General features: G+C 40.1%; 1 protein-coding gene across 1 annotated transcript in view; it reads left to right on the plus strand.

Annotated features, from left to right (window-relative positions):
* GPC6 (glypican 6) overlaps positions 1–21,864 on the plus strand; it is a 1,236,352-nt gene that overhangs the window by 1,125,878 nt on the left and 88,610 nt on the right. The window contains exon 6 of the mRNA XM_005909238.3: positions 11,971–12,114. Within this exon, the coding sequence (XP_005909300.1) occupies positions 11,971–12,114 (144 nt within the window). The remainder of the gene's footprint in view (positions 1–11,970; positions 12,115–21,864) is intronic.

Genomic DNA, 21,864 nt, shown 5'->3' on the forward strand with positions numbered 1-21,864 from the left:
GGGATTCTCCAGGCAAGAATACTGGAATGTGTTGCCATTCCCTTCTCCAGTTATCTTCCTGACCCAGCGATCGAACCCAGGTCTCCTGCATTGCAGGCAGACTCTTTACCATCTGAGCCACCAGGGAAACCCCCTATTATACCAGACTTTATCTCAAATATCAGTCAAATAGCTGATCATTTCTGTATTAATACATATAATCTATAAATGACACACAGTTGTTTTTTTTTTAAATCATGGGGTTCTCATGGGTGGCTAACAGAATTCTTAAAATTTGAAACATCCTGGACACAGTTTCCTGGGTTGGCTACAGCGGCAACTGTAGTCTCTGTAGCCGGCTGTAGGAATTTTCATCCCAAGTCTCCAGCCCAGATTACTCTCCTGATTACACCCGTTTATCCAGCTGTCTGCTGCACACTGTCACCCACAACCTCAAACACACATGTCTAAGACCCAGCTCATCGTTCCCCCATGATCCCGTCCCTCTGTGGGGTTTCCATCCCAGAAAATGCCCCCTCTCCCGTTCCTATGTCCTACCTAGCCAGACCCTGAGCGACTCCTCCACTCCCCATCCCCCTTCACCCTCACAGTCAATCCATAATGAAACTCCCTTGAAACCCTCTAAATAGCCATTCCAAATATCTTTTGAATCCACCCACAGCAGCTCCCCTAATTTTATCATCTCACACACAGATTATAGTCTCCTAATTAATTCTCTGCCTCTGGCTTTTCCACACTCCAATCCATTCCCCACGCTGTAGCCAGAAGAGATGCTGAAAATGCAAATGTGATCACACTACTCCCTTGTTTAATATCTTCCCATGGCTCCCTGTTGCCATTCGAATAAAGCCCAGACGTGTTCCAACACCCTGTAGTCCTCAGCCTGCCCCTCTCTCTGGGTCCACCCTCACCACGCATCCCACCTTAAATTACTGAGCACCGATTATCTGCCAAGCACAGCGCTAGACGCTGTGGATGTGATAATGAATACGATTAACACCAGAACCTGAGTCCTAATAGAAGCCTTAGTCTAGTAGGTAAGAGAACCTCTATGTGCACCAGATGTAGAAAATGGCCTGGGCTCTGTTGCTCGGGTTCAGCAGCCTCTCTCATCTCTAAGCTTTGGTCTATGCTGTTCGTCATCCTGGAGCATTCTTTCTAGCCCTCTCCATTCTCCCACCCCAAATATGCGGCATTCACCAGGCATATATTCCAACTATTTCTTCACTTCCCTGGCAAGATTCAGCGGTATACTGGGAAGTGTTTGCACAACAAATTTCTGTGCAGAAAACATGCTTGTTGAGAGTGTTTGCCAGTTCCTGAGGGTGTAAATTTCAAGCTACTAACATGATGTCAACTGAACACAGAGTTGCACACCACAGTGGAATATTTCCTCCTTGCAGATACACTTGGCGTACAAAACCGTGAGAGCACAGATAATGGTAAAATAGCTACGAAGTAATGCTTTCTGGTGGCTCAGACGATAAAGACTCTGCCGGCAATGCAGGAGACTCAGGTTCGATCTCTGGGTCGGGAAGATCCCCTGGAGGAGGGCATGACAACCCAACACAAGTATTCTTGCCTGGAGAGTCCAAAGGACAGAGGAGCCTGGCGAGCTACAGTCTGTGGGTTCACTAAGAGTCAGATACAACTGAGCATCTAACACAAATGCTTTTTGAGTATGCATTGCCTTTGTTTTAATATAATTTATATCATTTTAAGTTTATACAATTTAACATCATAATCACTCTATTTAATGACTGGATTGCAAAATTCCTAAAAATTTTAACTAGTGGTCTTGTGAGCCAGCAAGAGCCTGTTCCAGCACATCACTGCTCTCCTAGCATGCTTTCTCGGACTCCCTGGTCCTGGTTTAGCTGCCTCTTGTGGGTGTTCCCATTGCATTTATTACATTCTACTGTAATTACCAGATTCCTTGTCAGAACCCTCATAATATCAGGGATGTGTCCAGTTGGCACATCCCTAGCACCTAAGTGTGGCCTTCATGACACTCTATGAATATTTGTTGAATGGTAGTTTGAATGAATGATAAAGAGCCTGGTTATTGACATATACACACTTATCCAAATTCTGCAAAGTGATTTTAAATAATTGCTGTAAACCTTATAAGCAAAGAATATATGAAATAATCATTTAGCAAATCCAACAGAGTTCATTTTTTTTTCTCCCTGCATTCAAAATACACTTTGTTAAGTTCCTTGTCACTCCTCCCTATTCACCATGTGGGAGGAAATAGCAAGGTGTTCTGTTGTTGAAGGAATGCAAATCTTCCAGGGGAAAAAAAAATTATCTTCCCCGGCAAATGGAACGAATTTGCTTTTATTGAAGAAATGATTTTAAGAGGTATGCAACCCATCTGACAGATATTCTGCAAGCAAGCTGCGTAAGCATCAGAAGTAAATGTTTAAAACCTTGAAACTGACATGATCGCTGGATTTTGGAAAATCAAAGCCAATGAATGAAAAGCAGCCAAAACTGAAACTGATGACTTGACTTGATTCAGTCCAACCCAGAGTTGTCTACACAGAATCCTGAACCCATGCAGGGACTTTGAGTTTGCCAGAGATCTTGGCCAAGCGACCACTGTAATCAATCTTTAAGGAAAGAAAAGCATGAATCAGAGACTAGAGGACAAAAAAGAGGAAGAGAAGGAGAGAAGAAGTAGGGGGAGCTGGGAGGGGAGAGGAAAGAAGAGAGAGAATGTTCGGAGTCATAGGCTGAAAGCCTATTTTCTGGAAAGGCAATCCATCACTAAAATTGGCACACTAATAAAAGTAGAAAAACAAAAATTTTTTTAAATGCTGATTTTTTAAAATGTTTATATGATGAATATACTGATTTTATATCTTTAAAAAGTCATTTTGAACAAGTTTTAAGTTTATATTCAGGAAAGCATTTCTTAGAATATTAGCATATTGTTGTGAGGAACCAGAAAAAAAAAGTGCAAAAATGAGAGTCCAGGTGTCAATTTAATTTCATATCACAGTGATAATGGAGCTCTCCTTGCTACTACTAATGAAATGGCTTTTTAAAAATATTTTAACTTACATCTATTGACTGATGACCTGTGGACGTCCCCTCGAAACCCATTTCAGTCTTCACGTTTCACTTGTACTTTGAGAAAGAGCCCCCAGCTCTGAGCTGAGCCTAGACAATTAGTAACAGGGCTGTGATACGACTGTGTACAGGCACTGCTGTGTATGGCTTTCATAGGATAGGGAAGCAGCCACTGCCTGAGATGTGAGCCCAGTTCTTGCCAGAAGACTTGCTCTCAGCTCGAACACCAACAGTCAGAGCCAAGCCTATTTTATACACAAAGTCTTCCATTCTCTAATTGTCCCATGAGGCACAGTGAGTATCATCAGATGAAAAAGAAACCAGCTTTTTTTAAACAATAAGGTCTTACCTTATAGTCTGGGAACTGATATCCAATCTCAAGGATAAGCCATCATGGAAAAGAGTATTTTAAAAAAGAATGTATGTGTATAAACCAAGTCACTTTGCAGAACAGCAGAGATTGGCACAGCTACATTTCAGTTTTTAAAAGAAATAAAGAAGAAAAGAAACCAGATTTTTTGGTTCTAGCTATCAGTTTAACCAAGCTGGTCATTTGGTTTTGCTTTAAGTTGGCACAGTAAATGGAGTAAGGAAAATATCTTTTGTAAAATGTGGATGCACCATTCATTGTATTTTCTGAATCCTAAGGAAGAAGGCTTCAACTCTGATTTTGAGATAATTGATTGATGAAATAGTATATGAAAAACATAGGCCTGAACCTGCTCCATCACAGACACTCAATAATATTATTTCTCTTTCCTTTCCTGTCTTCTCTTTCACATTACAGAAATCTACTTCCTAACTACCTTCAATAAATGTTTGCAAAAGGCAGAGATTATAACTAACATTTTTATTTATTCATAAGCTTTCATTTCTTATTTTTTAAAACACATACTACCTGAACTTCCAGATGTTCAAGCTCGTTTTAGAAAAGGCAGAGGAACCAGAGATCAAGTTGCCAACATCCACTGGATCATCAAAAAAGGAAGAGAGTTCCAGAAAAACATCTATTTCTGCTTTATTGACTATGCCAAAGCCTTTGACTGTGTGGATCACAATAAACTGTGGAAAATTCTGAAAGAGATGGGAATACCAGACCACCTGACCTGCCTCTTGAGAAACCTGTATGCAGGTCAGGAAGCAACAGTTAGAACTAGACATGGAGCAACAGACTGGTTCCAAATAGGAAAAGGAGTTCATCAAGGCTGTATATTGTCACCCTGCTTATTTAACTTATATGCAGAGTACCTGATGAGAAACGCTGGGCTGGAAGAAGTACAAGCTGGAATCAAGATTGCTGGGAGAAATATCAATAACTTCAGATATGCAGATGACACCACCCTTATGGCAGAAAGTGAAGAGGAACTAAAAAGCCTGTTGATGAAAGTGAAAGAGGAGAGTGAAAAAGTTGGCTTAAAGCTCAACATTCAGAAAACTAAGACCATGGCATCTGGTCCCATCACTGGTGGGGAAACAGTGGAAACAGTGTCAGACTTTATTTTGGGGGGCTCCAAAATCACTGCAGATGGTGATTGCAGCCATGAAATTAAAAGACGTTTACTCCTTGGAAGAAAAGTTATGACCAACCTAGATAGCATATTGAAAAGCAGAGATATCACTTTGCCAACAAAGGTCCATCTAGTCAAGGCTAAGGTTTTTCCAGTAGTCATGTATGGATGTGAGAGTTGGACTGTGAGGGAAGCTGAGTGCTGAGGAACGCATGCTTTTGAACTGTAGTGTTGGAGAAGACTCTTGAGAGTCCCTTGGACTGCAAAGAGATCTAACCAGTCCATCCTAAAGGAGATCCTTTAGGTCTCCTGGGTGCTCATTGGAAGGAATGATGCTAAAGCTGAAACTCCAGTACTTTGGCCACCTCATGCAAAGAGTTGACTCACTAGAAAAGACTCTGATTCTGGGAGGGATGGGGGGCAGGAGGAGAAGGGGACGACAGAGGATGAGATGGCTGGATGGCATCACCGACTTGATGGATGTGAGTCTGAGTGAACTCCGGGAGTTGGTGATGGACAGGGAGGCCTGGCGTGCAAAGAGGTCACAAAGAGTCAGACACGACTGAGTGACTGAACTGAACTGAACTGAACTGATTGTCCTATTTAATTATAGATTTCCAGGTGGCTCAGTGGTAAAGAATCTGCCTGCCACGTAGGAGACATGGGTTCTAAGCCTGGCTCAGAAGCCTGGGTCGGAAGATCCCCTGAAGGAAATGCCAACCCACTCCAGTATTCTTACCTGGAGAATTCCATGGTCAGAGGAGCCTGGAACACTACAGTCCTTGGGTCCCAAAAGAATAGGACATGAGTGAGCAGCTGAGTGTGTGTACACTCATTGTTGTATTTAATTATAGATAACTTCAGTAAAATAATTATACATCTCTTTACATCACTGCTTTGGCATCTTTTCTAAGCATTGTATCACTGTATCTTCACAGCAGCCTTCTTCTTTACATCCTGGATCACACAAGTGTAAAAAGGAAGACTGAAACCAGGACTCCAAGCTTTTAGATTCTTATTGGTGACCTTCCTCTTCTACTTGTCTCTCAAGAAAATTGTGACCACATTTGTACAAAATATATGTAGAGTCCATAAGATACATTAGCTTCTATTTCCTTGGGAACAAATGGGATAGATTTGAATTCCCCAAGTGGTCATCTAACAAATAGTTCATTCATTAACACTAATGTAAATTAGAATCTAATAAGTAAGTAAAGCATCATTTACTCTCAAAACATCAAGTCCAATTAAATCTAGGTAGCATGGATTGTCACCTCTACTAATCTACACGATTAGCTATCTATTTGCAAATTTCAAAATGGTTATGGGAATAGCAGCATTCTTCCTACCAGAATAAAAATTCCACTGAGTAGAAACTTAGAAGATAAATTAAAAAAAAAAAAAAACTCGGGGACTGCAACAGGGCTGGTGTACAGCTGTTGCTTCTCAGATTGCCAGTAATGAGTTTGGTGAATGTATGACCAACCTGCAGAAGATAAAGGAGACAGAGCAGTATAAAGCTATGGACACCTCTAAAAATACAAACCATGTTGTTATTTTAAAGAAATATGTTAAGATGCTGCAATATCTTAAAGGAAAAATACTTGTACTTAGAGCCCTAAAACAGCCCTCCAACCTGTTCTCACCACACCCCTCTCTCTTGTTTTCCCAAACAATAAAATGCCTCATCTTTCAGCACTTTCTATCTTTAATGTCGACTTCTCTCATCTCAGAATACCAACATACTTCAGAGATGTTATCTTAGTAATCCTCTTAAGAGAGAGGATTCTCAAGCCAGATATCTTCCTGAAATCCACAGGTTTCATGAGTCTGCCTCATGGGAAGGATAATTCCTTTGTACATCTGTAGCATCTGTCTACACTGGGGCTTCCAAATACTTTTCCAAATGATCTAATTTTCCCTTTCAACATCCCTTGGAGGGAGCTAGGCAGGAGATAATAATGATTCTATTTCTTTGAGGAGCAAAGCTAATGATTTGTTCTACAATGAGATGGCTTAGCCTGCAGCCATATCCTCTGGAAATTTCTATCGTGAGGAGAAGAATTTAGTGTCTGAAAACAGTATTTTTTCTCTCAAATTAAAGGTAGTGGAGGGGGGAAATGGCTTCATGAAGACCTCTAGTTAAACACAGTTACATCTGAATCATTTCTTCTCTTGGCTAATCAGAGCAGACTTCCCAGCGTGTCCCGGTATGTTCCCTGGAACACCTTGTGAGGACTTCCTGGAGAACTCTTGGCCAGATAGTTTTGGAAAACACTACAAATGAGCATCTCCCTTTGGATGAGTCAGAACATATATTAGCCCGATGAAGCCCTGCTAAGGCACCTCATTTAACATTGACGCATGGAATCCATTGCTTATGTAACAGCTGTTAGCAGCCCAGGAAATAATTTTTTGTGGAAGACATTGAAGAAACATCAGTCCAGACATTTTTCCCCCTTGAGTCTCCTTATTCAGAAAATGGAACTAGAAAGAACCAATCACAGAATGATATAATTAGCTAATTATTATTGAGTACTTATTTTTCCAGACATTGGCTTCTGTTTTCCTGCCTTAGGTATTATTTCATTTTATCCTCACAGTCTGTCTGTGTGGTAAATAATATTATTCCCATTTGTCAGAGGAAGAAACTAAGGTTCAAGGAGGTCCTCTGAATGTTGACTTGACCCTGGGCTGTCTTCAGCCCTTCCTGCCACCTGTCTGGATACCTAGCCTTGGTGAGTACAGCCAGCTTTAGGATTTTAAATACCATCTTTAGGCTAATAACCCAAATCTGCATCTCTAGTTCTGACCATTCCTTGGGGGGTGACATGATCTACAGACTTTTAACTGAAGACCCTTATCCCCACATTATTCCTCATCTGTTTCTACCCTTATTCAAAATACAAAATACTGGGGCACCCAGAACAAGAATAAGGCTCATTGTTCCTTGGTAGTAATATAGCCCTGAACTTCAGGAGCCATAGAATTTTACCTAGCCTGCTGCTATAGCACACTCAGAAAATTGCCAGAGATAGTCCAAATGTTCTGAATCCCTTTTGTCAACCACCTCATGAAACCCATGTTTTAAAAATATCTGTCTAGCTAACCGATTGCGTGTAGTAACAACAAAGTTATTAATTTTCATTTTATATGCCATCTAAGTTATTTGACGGATATATGTTGTTTAAGGTACATTCTCTGCATGAGAATCAAGGTATTTTAAATCATTCTCTAACAAGGACAAGGTGAGCTGATGCTATGATCTCCTTTGTGTGTGTGTGTGTGTGTGTGTGTTTCGGTTTTGTAAATTTCTGAAAAACAGTTCTCCATCCTTAATCTTGGCACTTCCACACTAAAGAATAGCTCTTAAAACAATTCCCTTATTCTAAGGTCCATCTAGTCAAAGCTATGGTTTTTCCAGTATGGATGGATGTGAGAGTTGGACTATAAAGAAAGCTGAGCACCGAAGAATTGATCCTTTAGAACTGTGGTGTTGGAGAAGACTCTTGAGAGTCCCTTGGACTGCAAGGAGATCCAACCAGTCCATCCTAAAGGAAATCAGTCCTGAATATTCATTGGAAGGACTGATGCTGAAGCTGAAACTCCAATACTTTGGCTTTCTGATGCAAAGAACTGACTCCTTGGAAAAGACTCTGATGCTGGGAAAGATTGAAGGCAGGAGGAAAGGGGGACAACAGAGGATGAGATGATTGGATGGCATCACCGACCCAATGGACATGAGTTTGAGCAAGCTCCGGGAGTTGGTGATGAACAGGGAAGCCTGGCGTGCTACAGTCCATGGGACTGCAAAGACTTGGACACTACTGAGTGACTGAACTGAACTGAAGGGTATACTAGAATCTGCGTTGAAGGCCCTTCACGATTCATATCTTTACATATTGTGACAGATTTCTACATGGGTCTTCACCTTATTATGGGGTTAGGTGTTGTTTCCATAATGATTAGAAGTCTTTATCTTCTTCAGTTCAGATCACAGATCGTAGACCCAGCAATTTCTGCACTGAAATCATCTTCCAATTCCAAACCTGCTTTATTAACAGAAAGCTACGAACAGAAAACTATATTGACTTACCCACATTCTATTATCATAATTAGCACTTTCAAAAAAAAATCCAAAAAGGGGTAAGGTTTTCTGTTACAATGAAATATCTCCCTTGGGGCACTAATATTCTTCCAGGGCATTTCTTGTTCCTTTGATTTAACTTAAACCAGTGAGCAGGCCTCTTCCCAAGGGCAAATTAAGAAGGTCTGTTAACTCTTTACATGCAGCAGCTTCAAGAAATCTCAGCAAGGCCATTTATATTGTTTTGCCCTAGGCTTTCTACTTTTTAAAAGTCAGCTGTCATTTTCAAAGCGATCCAAAATAGCACACTCAACTGAACCCTGGAGCTTTGGAAATGTTAATGCCCTCCATCAGCCATGACCTTGCTGCTGGGAAGTGATTTAGCACTAGGGAGAAAGGGGCCCACTATCTTTATCACTCCGGTTTACACCATCAGCTTCAGAAACTGTGAGAAAAGAAGAATCAATAGCGTGTTAAGACCAGTCTCCAAGAATGCCGAGACAAAGTGCGCCCGCTCTGAAAGTGCTGAGTGGAAGAAGAATTTTTGAATACAACAAAGGGGAAGTCAGCTCTCATGGAACAACTAAATGAATTGTGTCTCAAGTTGAAATTTGTCATTGGGAATGACACCCAGGAGCCCTCTGTGTACTTCAGTGAAATCCCATAAAATGCCTAATGAAAAACTTGTATTTTAGAGTTAAACAACACAGAATCAAATAACAAAACCAGAAGGAACGCATTCTCAACACACCCGTGTGCATTAAGAATTGGATGACATAAATAGTCACGAAGAGCTTACTAAAGAAAGTGTCCAGGGTAGAACCATCTCCTGTGTAGAAAGAAAGGCAAAGTTCAACTTCATCAAAACTTCCTGGAAATGTGACTAGATTTCCTGTAATCCTGGCAAAGGGATTATCTCTGGATAACCAGCAGAGAGTACAAAGCTTCTAAAACTAGCAAAGGAGGTATTCCCACAGCACCCCAAGTGAAATCACTGTGGAAAAGAACTAGCAGCTTGGTCCCTGAGATCATTACAATAGAATGTTTGATTTCCCATGGCAAGCCTAACTGTGACATGAACAGCTGTCAACAACAAAATTAGAAGGATCTGTCATTCTAGGGAATTTATCCACGTTTGCTTGTCCTATTTCTTCACTGTGGCTCAAGAGAGTGTTTTCAAAGAATTCTTCCAGTAAAGGTTTTCATTATTCAAAGGGGAGACACTCAAGTTATTTGGCTTTATATGTTGTAAATGAGGGGCTTCCCAGGTGGCTCAATGGTAAAGAATCCGCCTGCCAATTCAGGAGACTCGAGTTCGAGCCCTGGGTCAGGAAGATCCTCTGGAGAAGGAAATGGCAACCCATTCCAGTATTCTTGCCTGGAGAATCCCATGGACAGAGGAACCTGGCAGGCTATAGTCCATGGGGTTGCAAAGAGTCAGACATAACTAAGCACACAGGCTCGCTATACATGAGATACATTTGTATCAGTAACAAGAATCCCAAACAAATGTTTCTTGAATGACAAATTCAAGGACATGAAAATATCTGGGATGTTTCCTTGATCCAAAAATCATTCCATGTTTAATATAGTCAATTCTCACTGTTTGCATAGTTATGTTCTCTAAGTTACCGCAGACCCTGAATTAGCAAATACTGAACCATTGCTCCTACGAGAAATACAGGGTTAAGTTCCTACAAGCTTTTTTTTTTTTTTAATTGGAGTATAGTTGCTTTATAGTGCTTTATAGTGTGTTAATTTCTGTTATATGGCAAAGTAAATCAACTATACATACATGTATATCCCCTCCTTTTTGGATTTCCTTCCCATTTAGGTCACACAGGGCACTGAGTGGAGTTTCTGTTCTACACAGTAAATTTTCATTAGTTATCTATTTTATACATAGTGCTGTATGTATGTCAATCCCAGAACCCCAATCCATCCCACTCAACCTCTCCTTCAAGCTTTCTGTCACATTTTCACCAAACAGTCAATGCATATAACCTTGTTTCATGTGTCTCTCCTGAGAAACACCTTATTTGATACATATTATTGATTCATTAACATTGAATTCATAGTCAAGTGTACCATAACTCATACCTGAATGAAGTTTATCTAAAACACAGTTTTCTCCATAGGGCATATCATAGCCTTAGGAACTAGACAGAACTTCAATGCTATAGTTGGGGGCTGTTTTAAAAAAGGAAATCACCAAATATTAATAAAGCACACACAAAAATGTGGCATTAAATATATCACCAACGAGATGATTTAAGAGTTTACATTTACAGTTTAAGAGCTGAAACAAAAAGGCAGAGCTTTGCCTTGTTAGACTGCTTCAGCTGGAAAGATGAACTTGGCCTCTCTGCCGATGTCTGCAGACATGTTTGAATTTTTATTTGGGGGGGTTACAAATTAATTTTAATGAGTAAAGTCTTCCCTCACTATCTGCAGGAGATTAGTTCCAGGAGCCCCTGTAGATCTCAAAATCTAATTCGTTCTGAGGTTGGTTGAATTTGCAGATTGGAAACCCATGGATGTGGAGAAGTGAAGTGAAAATTGCTCAGTTGTGTCTGACTCTTTGCAACCCCATGGACTAAACAGTCCATGGAATTCTCCAGGCCAGATTACTGGAGTGAGTAGCCTTTCCCTTCTCCAGGGGATTTTTCCCAACCCAGGGATCAAACCGAGGTCTCCCACATTGCAGGCAGATTTTTTTCCCAACTGAGCCACAGGGAAGCCCATAGATATGGAGAGGATCAGTTTAAAGTGAAAGTGACTTCCTGTTACCAAGGTTATTCTTCAGAAGACTTGATGGGATTCTGAAAAAGTTGGTTGTAAAAGTCATCTCAGCCTTATATCTGCTCCTGATCTTAATTAGTCAACTGTTTACAACTCAGTCAACTGTTTACAACCCCGTAGACTGTAGCCTGCCAGGCTCCTCTATCCATGGGATTTCCTAGGCAAGAATACTGGAATAGGTTGCCATTCCCTTCTTCAAGGGATATTCCTAACCCAGGGATCAAAACCAGGAGAGGGTCAACTGTCGGCAAATTCACAAAAACAGAATCCATAAGTGATGAGGATTGACTGTATATGTTGAAAATGAGAGTCAGGTTATAAGTCAGTCACTCTAATGGGGTAATTCTGTTTTACTGGTGTTTGTATTTGTTTAGGTTTCAGAGTCAGAGTGTTTTTGGAGATAAGAGTTCCATACAAAATGTGGAAGCCAATGCACTGAATGCTCTAGGAAGAAACTCCTTGTGTAACTTCCTAATCTTTAAATGGTTCTTCCAGGTGTTTCAGGGATGTGGCCAACCCAAACCTGCTCCAGCTCTCAGATCTGCTCGCTCAGCTCCTGAAAATTTTAATACACGATTCAGGCCTTACAATCCTGAGGAAAGACCAACCACTGCTGCAGGCACGAGCTTGGACCGGCTGGTGAGTCCCCCGGATTGATGGTCATCATGGCCACTTTCTGTTACCAAGGTTATTCTTCAGAAGACTTGATGGGATTCTGAAAAAGTTGGTTGTAAAAGTCATCTCAGCCTTATATCTGCTCCTGATCTTAATTAGAATATTGAAAAGTAATGAGATCTTCCTTTTAGGTCAAGAATTAGGTTATTTAAGAAGTCTTATCACTATTAATCCACTCATCCAATGACCAAATTTTCAACTCCATATTTCTTCTGAAATATTAATTTGAAGACTAAGTTACAATGTCTTCCAGAGATATAATTACAATAGCACATTTCTTATTCATCTACTTTAGTTATTTATTCAATTATGATACAGTGTAACTTTATTATGAATGTTCCTTTTATGTAAAGTTTTCTGCTTGAAAATACCTTGCCAAAAGGCTCCAAATCAATATTACTACTTTTTTTTTCTTTTTTGTGTGTCTTTTAAAAGTTGAAATCCTTAGAAATAGTCACTCTTTGATCCATTTAAATGTGTGTCAGGGGACCAAATATCTATCACTGAAGCAATTTACTTGGAGATTACAACCATAAATATAGTAAACATGATTTTTAATGTGTTTCAGACATCAAATTTTGCTACAAAAATGAAAAGCTCATAATTTCCCAGAAATACTGCCTGACTGTTTTCAATACAATTTATAGCAGTATAAACAATTTATATACCTGTAATTGTTAGTGCTGTTAATGTTGCTTTGCCAATTATCTTGATGTAAAATTAACAGATAAAAGCCTTAAGGTCATAAACACTTGAACCACATCTGATTATGTCATATAAACTCAGATCTCAAGGGTTTCTGGTTATGAAAATACTTTTATTAGTCACTGTTATAAATTATCATTTTGGTTAATATCCATCTACAGTGTAGAAGCTGTAAGATTAAATTGGTAGCATTTGACCTCATAATAAGTAATCTCAACATTTCTCTCTATAAACATCAAAAGTACTTACAACACAAAGGCCTATCCAGGAAGCGCCAATGTGAAGGGGTAAGTGGAGTCATTAACCACTAAATTATGTCATAAATTTATTACTGTTTATTAGCAAGTAAAACTCCCTCTTCAGTGTAGGTTTTGCAAAAGGGATAATCTGGGTAATTGCTTCACCTTTGTACTTAACCTTAGTTATATCCATTGTCCATTCACAATTTCAGGAAAAGTTTAAAATTAGTCACATTTTTTTCTTTTCAACAAAACGATGGTTTCATTAGATTCCATTGTTTGCATTCTCATTTTATAAATTCCTTTATATGCCAAGATCCTTTTAACCAAAGCACAGTTTATGAGTATGGGCTTGACTTCCCCCTGTCTCTCTTTCCTTCTTTTTTTCCTTTCCTATTTCAGTTGGCTCTGTGTAATTATTGAAACAATTCAGGCTTTTCAGAATTTTTATAAACTCTACCTTCAGAACTAGGCACAATGCAAGACTAGTAAGTTTTGGAGATCAGCGGTACAACCATCGTGCTAGAGATAACAGTACTGTATTGGTTAAGAGGCTAGATCTCAGGTTAAATGTTCTTACCACAGGAAAATAAAATTGGAAAACAAATGGAGTGCATTATCCATTTAGTTAAAACTGCATTGATTTTGAACAATATAATGACATCTATGACTACTAATTAATTTTTTTGCCTTTGAAACAGAAGCACAGTCTTCTCTCCTCGCAGGAAAGATACACACACACACACACACACACATTCAAACAGAGTAAGTAGAGCGAGAAAAATACTTTTCCCAAGGCAACAGTATTTATACAATTCCGTACAGCTTGAATAAAACATCAACACTTTGAGAATTTCATACGATGTCTAAAATCTAGTAGATATGAAAATTGGAATTTGAACCTTTTCTTTTAAAAAGGAACTTCACTGGTCATCCCCAAAATGCCCCAAATATAAGAGTCTTGAGAAGTCCTGGAAAATAGCAAACTGATTTAGGATCTTCTATTTTATGCACCCCTAAAGTATATTTAATCATTTTTTAAAAGAGTTAGTAATGGTTAATCATATCATGAGGAAAAAACAAAGACTAAACTCAAGAGATACTCCCCTGGAGAAGGGAACGGCTACCCACTCCAGTATTCTGGCCTGAAGAATTCCATGGACAGAGCAGTTCATGAGGTCGCAAAGAGTCGGACACGACTGAGCGACTGACACTTTCACTTTTAAACTCAAAGTACATAAGGACCAGAGTCAGTGTATATGAATTCAAATCAATAAGCCAATTTTATTCTAAAATACTCTCCAGCGGCATGTAGTACTTACTTCATCAGAGGTGTAGCTCCAGGCTCTATAAGGGAGAATGACAGTTTTATTAATTTCTTATTCAATTAAATTCTGATTCCTTCCCAGATTGTAAGAATCAGCAATTTGTAATTCACAGCCAGTCATAAACCAACCTGGAGCTACTTTTCCACCCCTAAGGCCAAGGGACTGCTTCCATGTCAACAGGAGCTAGACAAGGTTATTCTTGGGAAACACAAGCTAGCTCCAAAGCTAACATCAGAATCTCCATTTGCAGCCACTGTTTCCTCCAAAGCTTGCTTTCTTTTGTGGGTTCAACAGAGCTCTGAATAGCGGAAAGGTTGGAGCAGTTCCCTTGGCCAGACAGTGCTGGGCATCAGTCAGATAAAATCATCTTCAAGATGCATGTGTAGGTGAAGGGTCCTGCTGGGTCTGACATATATTACTGCCTATTTGGGATGTTTATGAACAAATCTCATGTTACCTACTCCTGTTTTAATTTTCTCCTGCAACGATGTTTCCTGGATATTTATAAGAAGCATGTGTCCCCAAAAAGAAGGGTAATTGGAAAAGACTTCCTTTAATTTCTCTCAGTGTTTCAGCCCAGCACATGCTTCAAAAGGACAACATCTCAAAGACCATCCCAATCACCCCGCCCCTTTTGCCAAAGTGAAAATGACTTAACTGTAAAACTGTTGGAGAATCGCTTCTTACTACAATTTAAAATTAGTACCTGGGGCATTAACTTTGGGTTCCATTGGTAAATGTTCGTATACCAGCTATTATAAAGCTATTTTTTATGTGAAGTGGTAGTTATGGGGATTGTTTTTAGAAGTAAATCTCCTAATCCCCAACTGGGTAAACTGCTGCTAAACCTTATATAAAATAATTGAAAACAAAACTCTCTCTTTAAAATAGATCAGTAGCATCATTTAGTCTCTTCTTACCTTTATAAAGCAGTCAATTCTTTTATATCATTGGAAAACCCTCCATATGTTCCTCCAAATTTATACTGGCAAAAAAAAAAAATTGTTTAGGTATAGCTTTCAGACATGCTATTGTAAAGTAATTTTTATCATCCCATAATGAATGAATATCCTTATATAAATTCCACTGCTGATGGAAAGCTGACTCATCAGAAAATACTACAGTCCTTCCTGCTATGGTTTGTTGAAGATAAAAATACCATCAACTAATCTGATCAACAAACTGGTCCCGTTATCATGTGTCTCTTCCCTATCACCCACACTCACTCTAGTAGTCCTTCTGTCCCAGCCCACTGTTACAGATTTTCAATTAAACAGACCAGGGGTGTTTATTTGAAATCAGGAAGAGACTGATTCTCTTTCTCTTTTTTCTTAAATTTACATCCTGTGAATTCTCTTAATTATTTAACATAAAATAATTATTTCTTTAAAGAAAATTTCACTCAACCGTCACTGAAAGTACAGAGTGTAAAAATAAGTCAGCTCAATTTTAAGATCTGCCCGCAGCGTGGTGTTTCAGGTCATCCTCTGTTAAGGATGGTTAGTTGTACAGCTCAGAATATTATTGCACAACATGCTATACAACCCCTGGACACGCTTGGGCAGAAAATGTCAGTTATTTTACTCCAGCTGATTTGTTAGAGCAAAAGCAATAATACAGTAAAGTGTGTGTCTTAGAGGAATACGTTTTATTAAAGTAGATTAAAAAAAAAAAAACTGGACTTGGAAGTTAATTCAATCAAGTTGGCAATGAGTTAGACCAATGGGTCTCCAGTAAGTATTCAACATCATGCCATGTGTGCAGGTTCTCAAATATTCTGCTTGTCATTCTGAGGGAATTGGGAGCGGTGGTGGGTGGAATGCCAGTCTGCAAAGCTAAACGTTATACCTGTGCTGTACTATTATGTATAGAATAATCTCTCTTTCTTTTTCCTTTGAATTTGTTTTCCTCTTGCTTCCCAGAGGATTGTGTGGAGGACAATGCAACATAGTGTAAGCTTTGGTCTTCTTATTCTTCTCATCCCCATTTGTCTCTGTACGGTCGTTCCAGGGAGCTTCTGATAAATCCCACCTCCACTTCCTCTTTCCAAATTGTCCAGAGAGCGAACATTGAACACTGTATGTGACCAGTGGGTTTAGGAATGTCCTCTCGGCTTGGTATTTATGGTTTAACGACATTTTTGGTATTCTTTCTCAATGGCAAGGTTTTCAGTCTCAGCTTTGTGGAAGACTAGCTCATTTGGTGGCTGATTTAAATTCTGTCCCTACATTCAGAGTATGTGTAGCCTGCCTGAAAAACTCTCTCTTCCCTGATAGAATATATTGGCTTTTTTCTTCTTGTGCTGAGCAAATAATTACCTCCCTAATAATAACAACAAACCAATATCAACTCTCATGCATAAGGAGCTAATTTTTCCATTAGCTGGGAACATAGAGAATTTAGAGGGGTAAGGAATATTTGTGATACAGCTTGTTTATTTTTTTCTCCTACTAAAATTTACTGATGTGTTTTAGTGCATTTAGGGAGAGACCAATGGGTATTTATTGTGACAGAGCAATTTGTATTGGAGATGCGGACAGGCACAGGTTATCCTACCTGACTTTCCGTATTAATCATAATAATCAAACAGTTATATGATCCAGTGGTTTTCATAATACCACTCCATGCTGGTCCTACCATTTCAGAAAGACCTGAGCCCTCATTAGCATTATGGACCTGTACGAGAAGATGCCTCTCCCCTGATGAACTCATTTATTCATGCAATACACCTGTGTGATGATGCTACACACCTGCCTGACCCTCAATTCAGGCAGTGGCAACACTATGTCTACATTTCCTCCTTTCAAATTCATGTGCTTAAAAGAAAATGTCCTCTGAGTAGTATCCCTATTCATCATTCCAGGTCTTGGAGCCCAGGGCAGTTTGGATAAGGGAAAAAAGGTTAGAGGTAAATCTGAAAGTTTAAAGGTAAATCTGAAGGAAGGTACTCCTTCCAGGAGTACTCTGGAAGGGAAGATTTTGAGGAAGGAACAGGAAAGACAGATAGCGTAAGGTCTCCTGGTGCTAAATGGAAAGTGGGAGAAGAAGCATCAGTGGTGGAATAAGTCCGGGTTCTATCACTTTGGTCCACTTGATAAAACTCAGCTGGCTCCAGTTGACAGAGTGTGCCAACCAAGCCTCAGCAGCATTCTCTTGGTATCTCCACATTGTCTGGCAGTTGACCTAGTCCAACCTCCTTATCTGATGGTTCTCATGACCCTCATGGTTTCCCCCAAGAAGAATAATGTCCTTAAACATATTGGAAAGAAGGTAAATCATAATATCATCTCCACCCACTCCCCAGCTGTGCTGGACTTCTCTGCTTGTCTCCTATAATCCTCTTTAGCTAGGCTCCCCAAAATCAGATGTCTATTATTGGATATGTTTCTTCCAAAAACACAATGCAGTTCCTGAAATGTATGAGACTGCCACGGGTGTTAATATTAATAGGGATAAATTTAAGTACTTAGCAAATATCACCAAGTCCTGGGAACCCAAACACTTTTCTTATGGTTTGGAAGCAAAATGGACAAAGCAATTCACATTCTGGCTGCTGTTTCCTGCCTGATGGTTAATCCCAGTTTCGGAATAAAATGCTGGTCATAAAAATGTTCTTCCATGCCTCTTTGGGACCATTTTGGTGTGATTTAGGAAGTCTTCGTTGTAAGGATGAGGGAAACTGTCTGTTGTTCATTTTAAATTGCCATGGCATTTCATTGTCACCTCAAAGGATTCTGCATCCGGCTAATCCACTCTTTTGCATTTCAAAAGGATGTCAGGCTGTGTTTAAGAAACTGCTTTATTATCTAGAGCCTCAGCCGCTGTCTTTAGGTGAAACTGATATTTTCCATCTTCCACCTCGGCAACGAGACACAGACACATGCGGAGACACACACACACCCCCTCAGTCTTTGCTTGGCCCAAACAGGAGAAGCTAAAACCTCAGTAACAACAGTAAACCAGATTCTGCACTTTCATTAGTTTTCTAAAGATAAATGGGTCAAGGCCAGATTGGCTTTCAGTCTTTGCTGCAGCTGAATAAATTATGCCCCATTCACCCCAGCAAACAAACAGCTACTGCTCAACTCCGTTCAGACTGTGAACTGCTCAGTCCTGCCTGAACTTGCTGGATCTGTTGGCTGCAAACCCCCCACTGAGACACCCTAGTTTCCTTTTCAATGAACCCTTGGCAGTCATAGCAGCAAAATACAGCGAGCTTTCAAAGCAGGGAGAAAATACAAAACATTAAAGCCAAGCCACCCAACTTATTCGGTCTTCATTTCTGCCCTTCTCTGGGCAACACTAGCAGCATGTCATGGTCGGGGAGGCCTCCCAATACAGTCTTTGTTCCATTTAGAGGCTTGTGGTTGATGAAGCCCAAGTGGAGAATGTCATCAGATGCACACGTAAAATGATGGCTTATCTCAGGGATATTCAGCATCTTCCATGGGCTTGGAGGAAGCACACATCTAATTCAATGATATGCACTGTTGGAAACCTGGATGGAATGCCTGCCCCTTCTGTGGAATTTTCAGCCCACACCCAATGGACAGTGGACTGTTTTTACATCCTTGGGAACCTCTTCTTTCAGGAATGTGGAAGAACAGAGAAAATAGGAGAATCAGAGACCTTTCTTTCAGCTCAGGCAAGGCTGTGTTTAATTGCATCAGGCTGTATGCCGTGGGGAGAAACGTCCACTCCGCTGGCTACGTTAGTCCCTGAGAGATATCAAAGCCCATTCTGCTCCACTGCTTCAAGACACATACAGAGGTTCATGAGGATTCCAGCAATGAAGACAGGCCACACGTTTTAAAGGGGGAAAACTTTTGTACAGCTTGCTTTAGGTACAAATGGTCTGAAATCATTTGGAGGGTAATTTTACCAACAAAACCACTTTCAGCTCTGTTTTTAAACCCTCCTTTGTCCTCAGAAACATTTAAGCAAGAGCTTTGCTGACCTCTATGTCATAAAAATGAAATGTTACACTTTCAGACCCCAAATATGGCTATACAGATTTTATGTCTATTTTATGGTATGTTGATATGCTTATTTTTCCCTTCAGACATGAAGTCTTCTTTCAGAATGCCTGACTTCAGCTAAACCCAAAATGATGCATTCTATGGATATCAATCAATCAATCAATCATGTATTTACTGAGTTCTCCTCTGTGGGGTAGCACTTAGTAAAACTAACTAGCATATACAGTCTCCATCATCACATGTTGTTAGTGCTAGCATCATCAAAAAGGCAGGAGTGACTATTTACAAAATAACATTGTTTATCAAACCAGTTAGACACACCAGGTTTCCTCCAGGGAAATGTATCTAATTCAGAGCATCATAAAACCTTAGCCTAGAGGAAGTAGGAATTTGATTTTGTAATCTGAGATAGACTACACCAATAAAGAATATGTGGAAGTCATGTTAACAAATAGGGCTTCCCAGGTGGCTCAGTGGTAAAGAATCCAGCTGCCAAGGAGGAGACGTGGGTTTGATTCCTGGGTCAGGAGGATCCCATGGAGAAGGAAATGGCAACCCACTCCAGCATTCTTGCCTGGAAAATCCCATGGACAGGGGAACCTGGCAGGCTATAGTCCATGGGGTTGCAAAGGGTTGGACACAACTTGGCAACTAAACAACAAGAGTGTGAACAAATGAATCATCATTGACCATATATGCACATTGAAAATATTAAACAAATGTAACATGTTTGATCTAGGCCATATCTGATAGCTTGTCTTCTTTTCTGAAGCCAGAAGTCTTTGCCCTGTATTTTAAACAAATTAAACAAAAATGTCAGTTCTGAACTGATGGGATGAAAAAGTTCATATCTGCACACTCATTTCCATTACTTGTGCTTTATTCATTTGTGTAATAGGAGAAGGCAATGGCAACCCACTCCAGTACTCTTGCCTGGAAAATCCCATGGATTAAGGACCCAGGTAGGCTGCAGTCCATGGGGTCGCTGAGTGTCGAACACGACTCAGTGACTTCACTTTCACTTTTCACTTTCATGCATTGGAGAAGGAAATGGCAACCCACTCCAGTGTTCTTGCCTGGAGAATCCCAGGGATGGGGAGCCTGGTAGGCTGCCGTCTGTGGGGTCACACAGAGTCGGACGCGACTGAAGCAACTTAGCAGCAGCAGCAACATCTATGTAATAGGTGTTTTCAGTGACTTGACGATGAAAACCTGAACAGAGAAGTCATGCTAAACTGCCCAAACCATACCACGTAAAATATGTGTTCATGAGCGAGATCAGTGGACATAGCTCTTTCATTAAATTATTGAGCAGCTTATGGAAAGGCTACAGTCATTTTTCTCATAGCTGTCTGAGATATTTGTACCATGACTCCCAGATGTGATGTTCAGGCTTATGAGAGATAGAGCTGAAGAAATGGGATTTTTTCCATAAATACCAGTTTTGATGTATTTGCTGTATAATCAATCAGCTTTTAACTGACTCTGGGGCCTATGGAATACATTTTAAAGCACTGGGAATTTGGCTATTCCCATAACATACTTGGACACTCTTTACTGCCAGCAGTAAACCTCAGGCATAAACATTGTAGAGAAAACCAGATGAAAAGAAACCTGTTTGAGTGAAAATTAACTTCTCTTCGTAAATGCTAAAGGTAGAAACATATCTGCAATACACAATAATTTTATTACTTAAGTTCATTCATGGTCATTATCGTCAAAGGCTCTGACTTCATGGGTATTTTCTTGCATCTAAAAGACTGACCAAGCTATTAGGAAAAAAAAAGACAGGCTGACAATAAATGAATGAACCAGCAGCTGTAGCAGCACGACTTATATTGCTGGCTAGCAAATAATTTTTTGAAGTTGGGTTTGTGTAATATCTTTAGAAGCTTTTCCAATACTGTATTGATCTGGATGGGCCAAGCCAGGTCCTGAAGCAACGACAAACAACCCCCAGAATGACTCACAAAAACACGTTTATTTCTTGTTGGTACCAAATGCCCACAGTTGACTTGACTGCAGGTCAGCCACACATGGTCGGCACTCTCACTCCAGGACGCAGGGTAACAAAGCAACCATTATCTGGAGCTTTGCCTGTTACCCTCCTGGAGTAAGAAATGGCAGCCCACTTCAGTATCCTTGCCTGGAAAATCCCATGAACAGAGGAACCTGGTGGGCTACAGTTCATGGAGTCGCAAAGAGTTGGACGTGCCTGAGCAACTGAGCACATCGCCTGTTGCAGAGGCAGAGAAAGAGAGAGCATGGAAAGGGGCTGTGCGTGGAAGGGCCACAGCACAGTGTTTCTATCTGGTCACGTGACCAAGCCTGCTATCCAGAAGGCGGGAACATTTGTCCCTCTGTGTCGCACACAGACTGAAAATGGACACATTTGTAAACAGAAACATTGTCAACCTCAAACACAGATGACCCAGGCAAGATTGTTTTTAAATGAAGTTTTTG

The sequence above is a fragment of the Bos mutus genome, chromosome 12 (assembly GCF_027580195.1).
Source record: "Bos mutus isolate GX-2022 chromosome 12, NWIPB_WYAK_1.1, whole genome shotgun sequence".
Lineage (NCBI taxonomy): Eukaryota > Metazoa > Chordata > Mammalia > Artiodactyla > Bovidae > Bos > Bos mutus.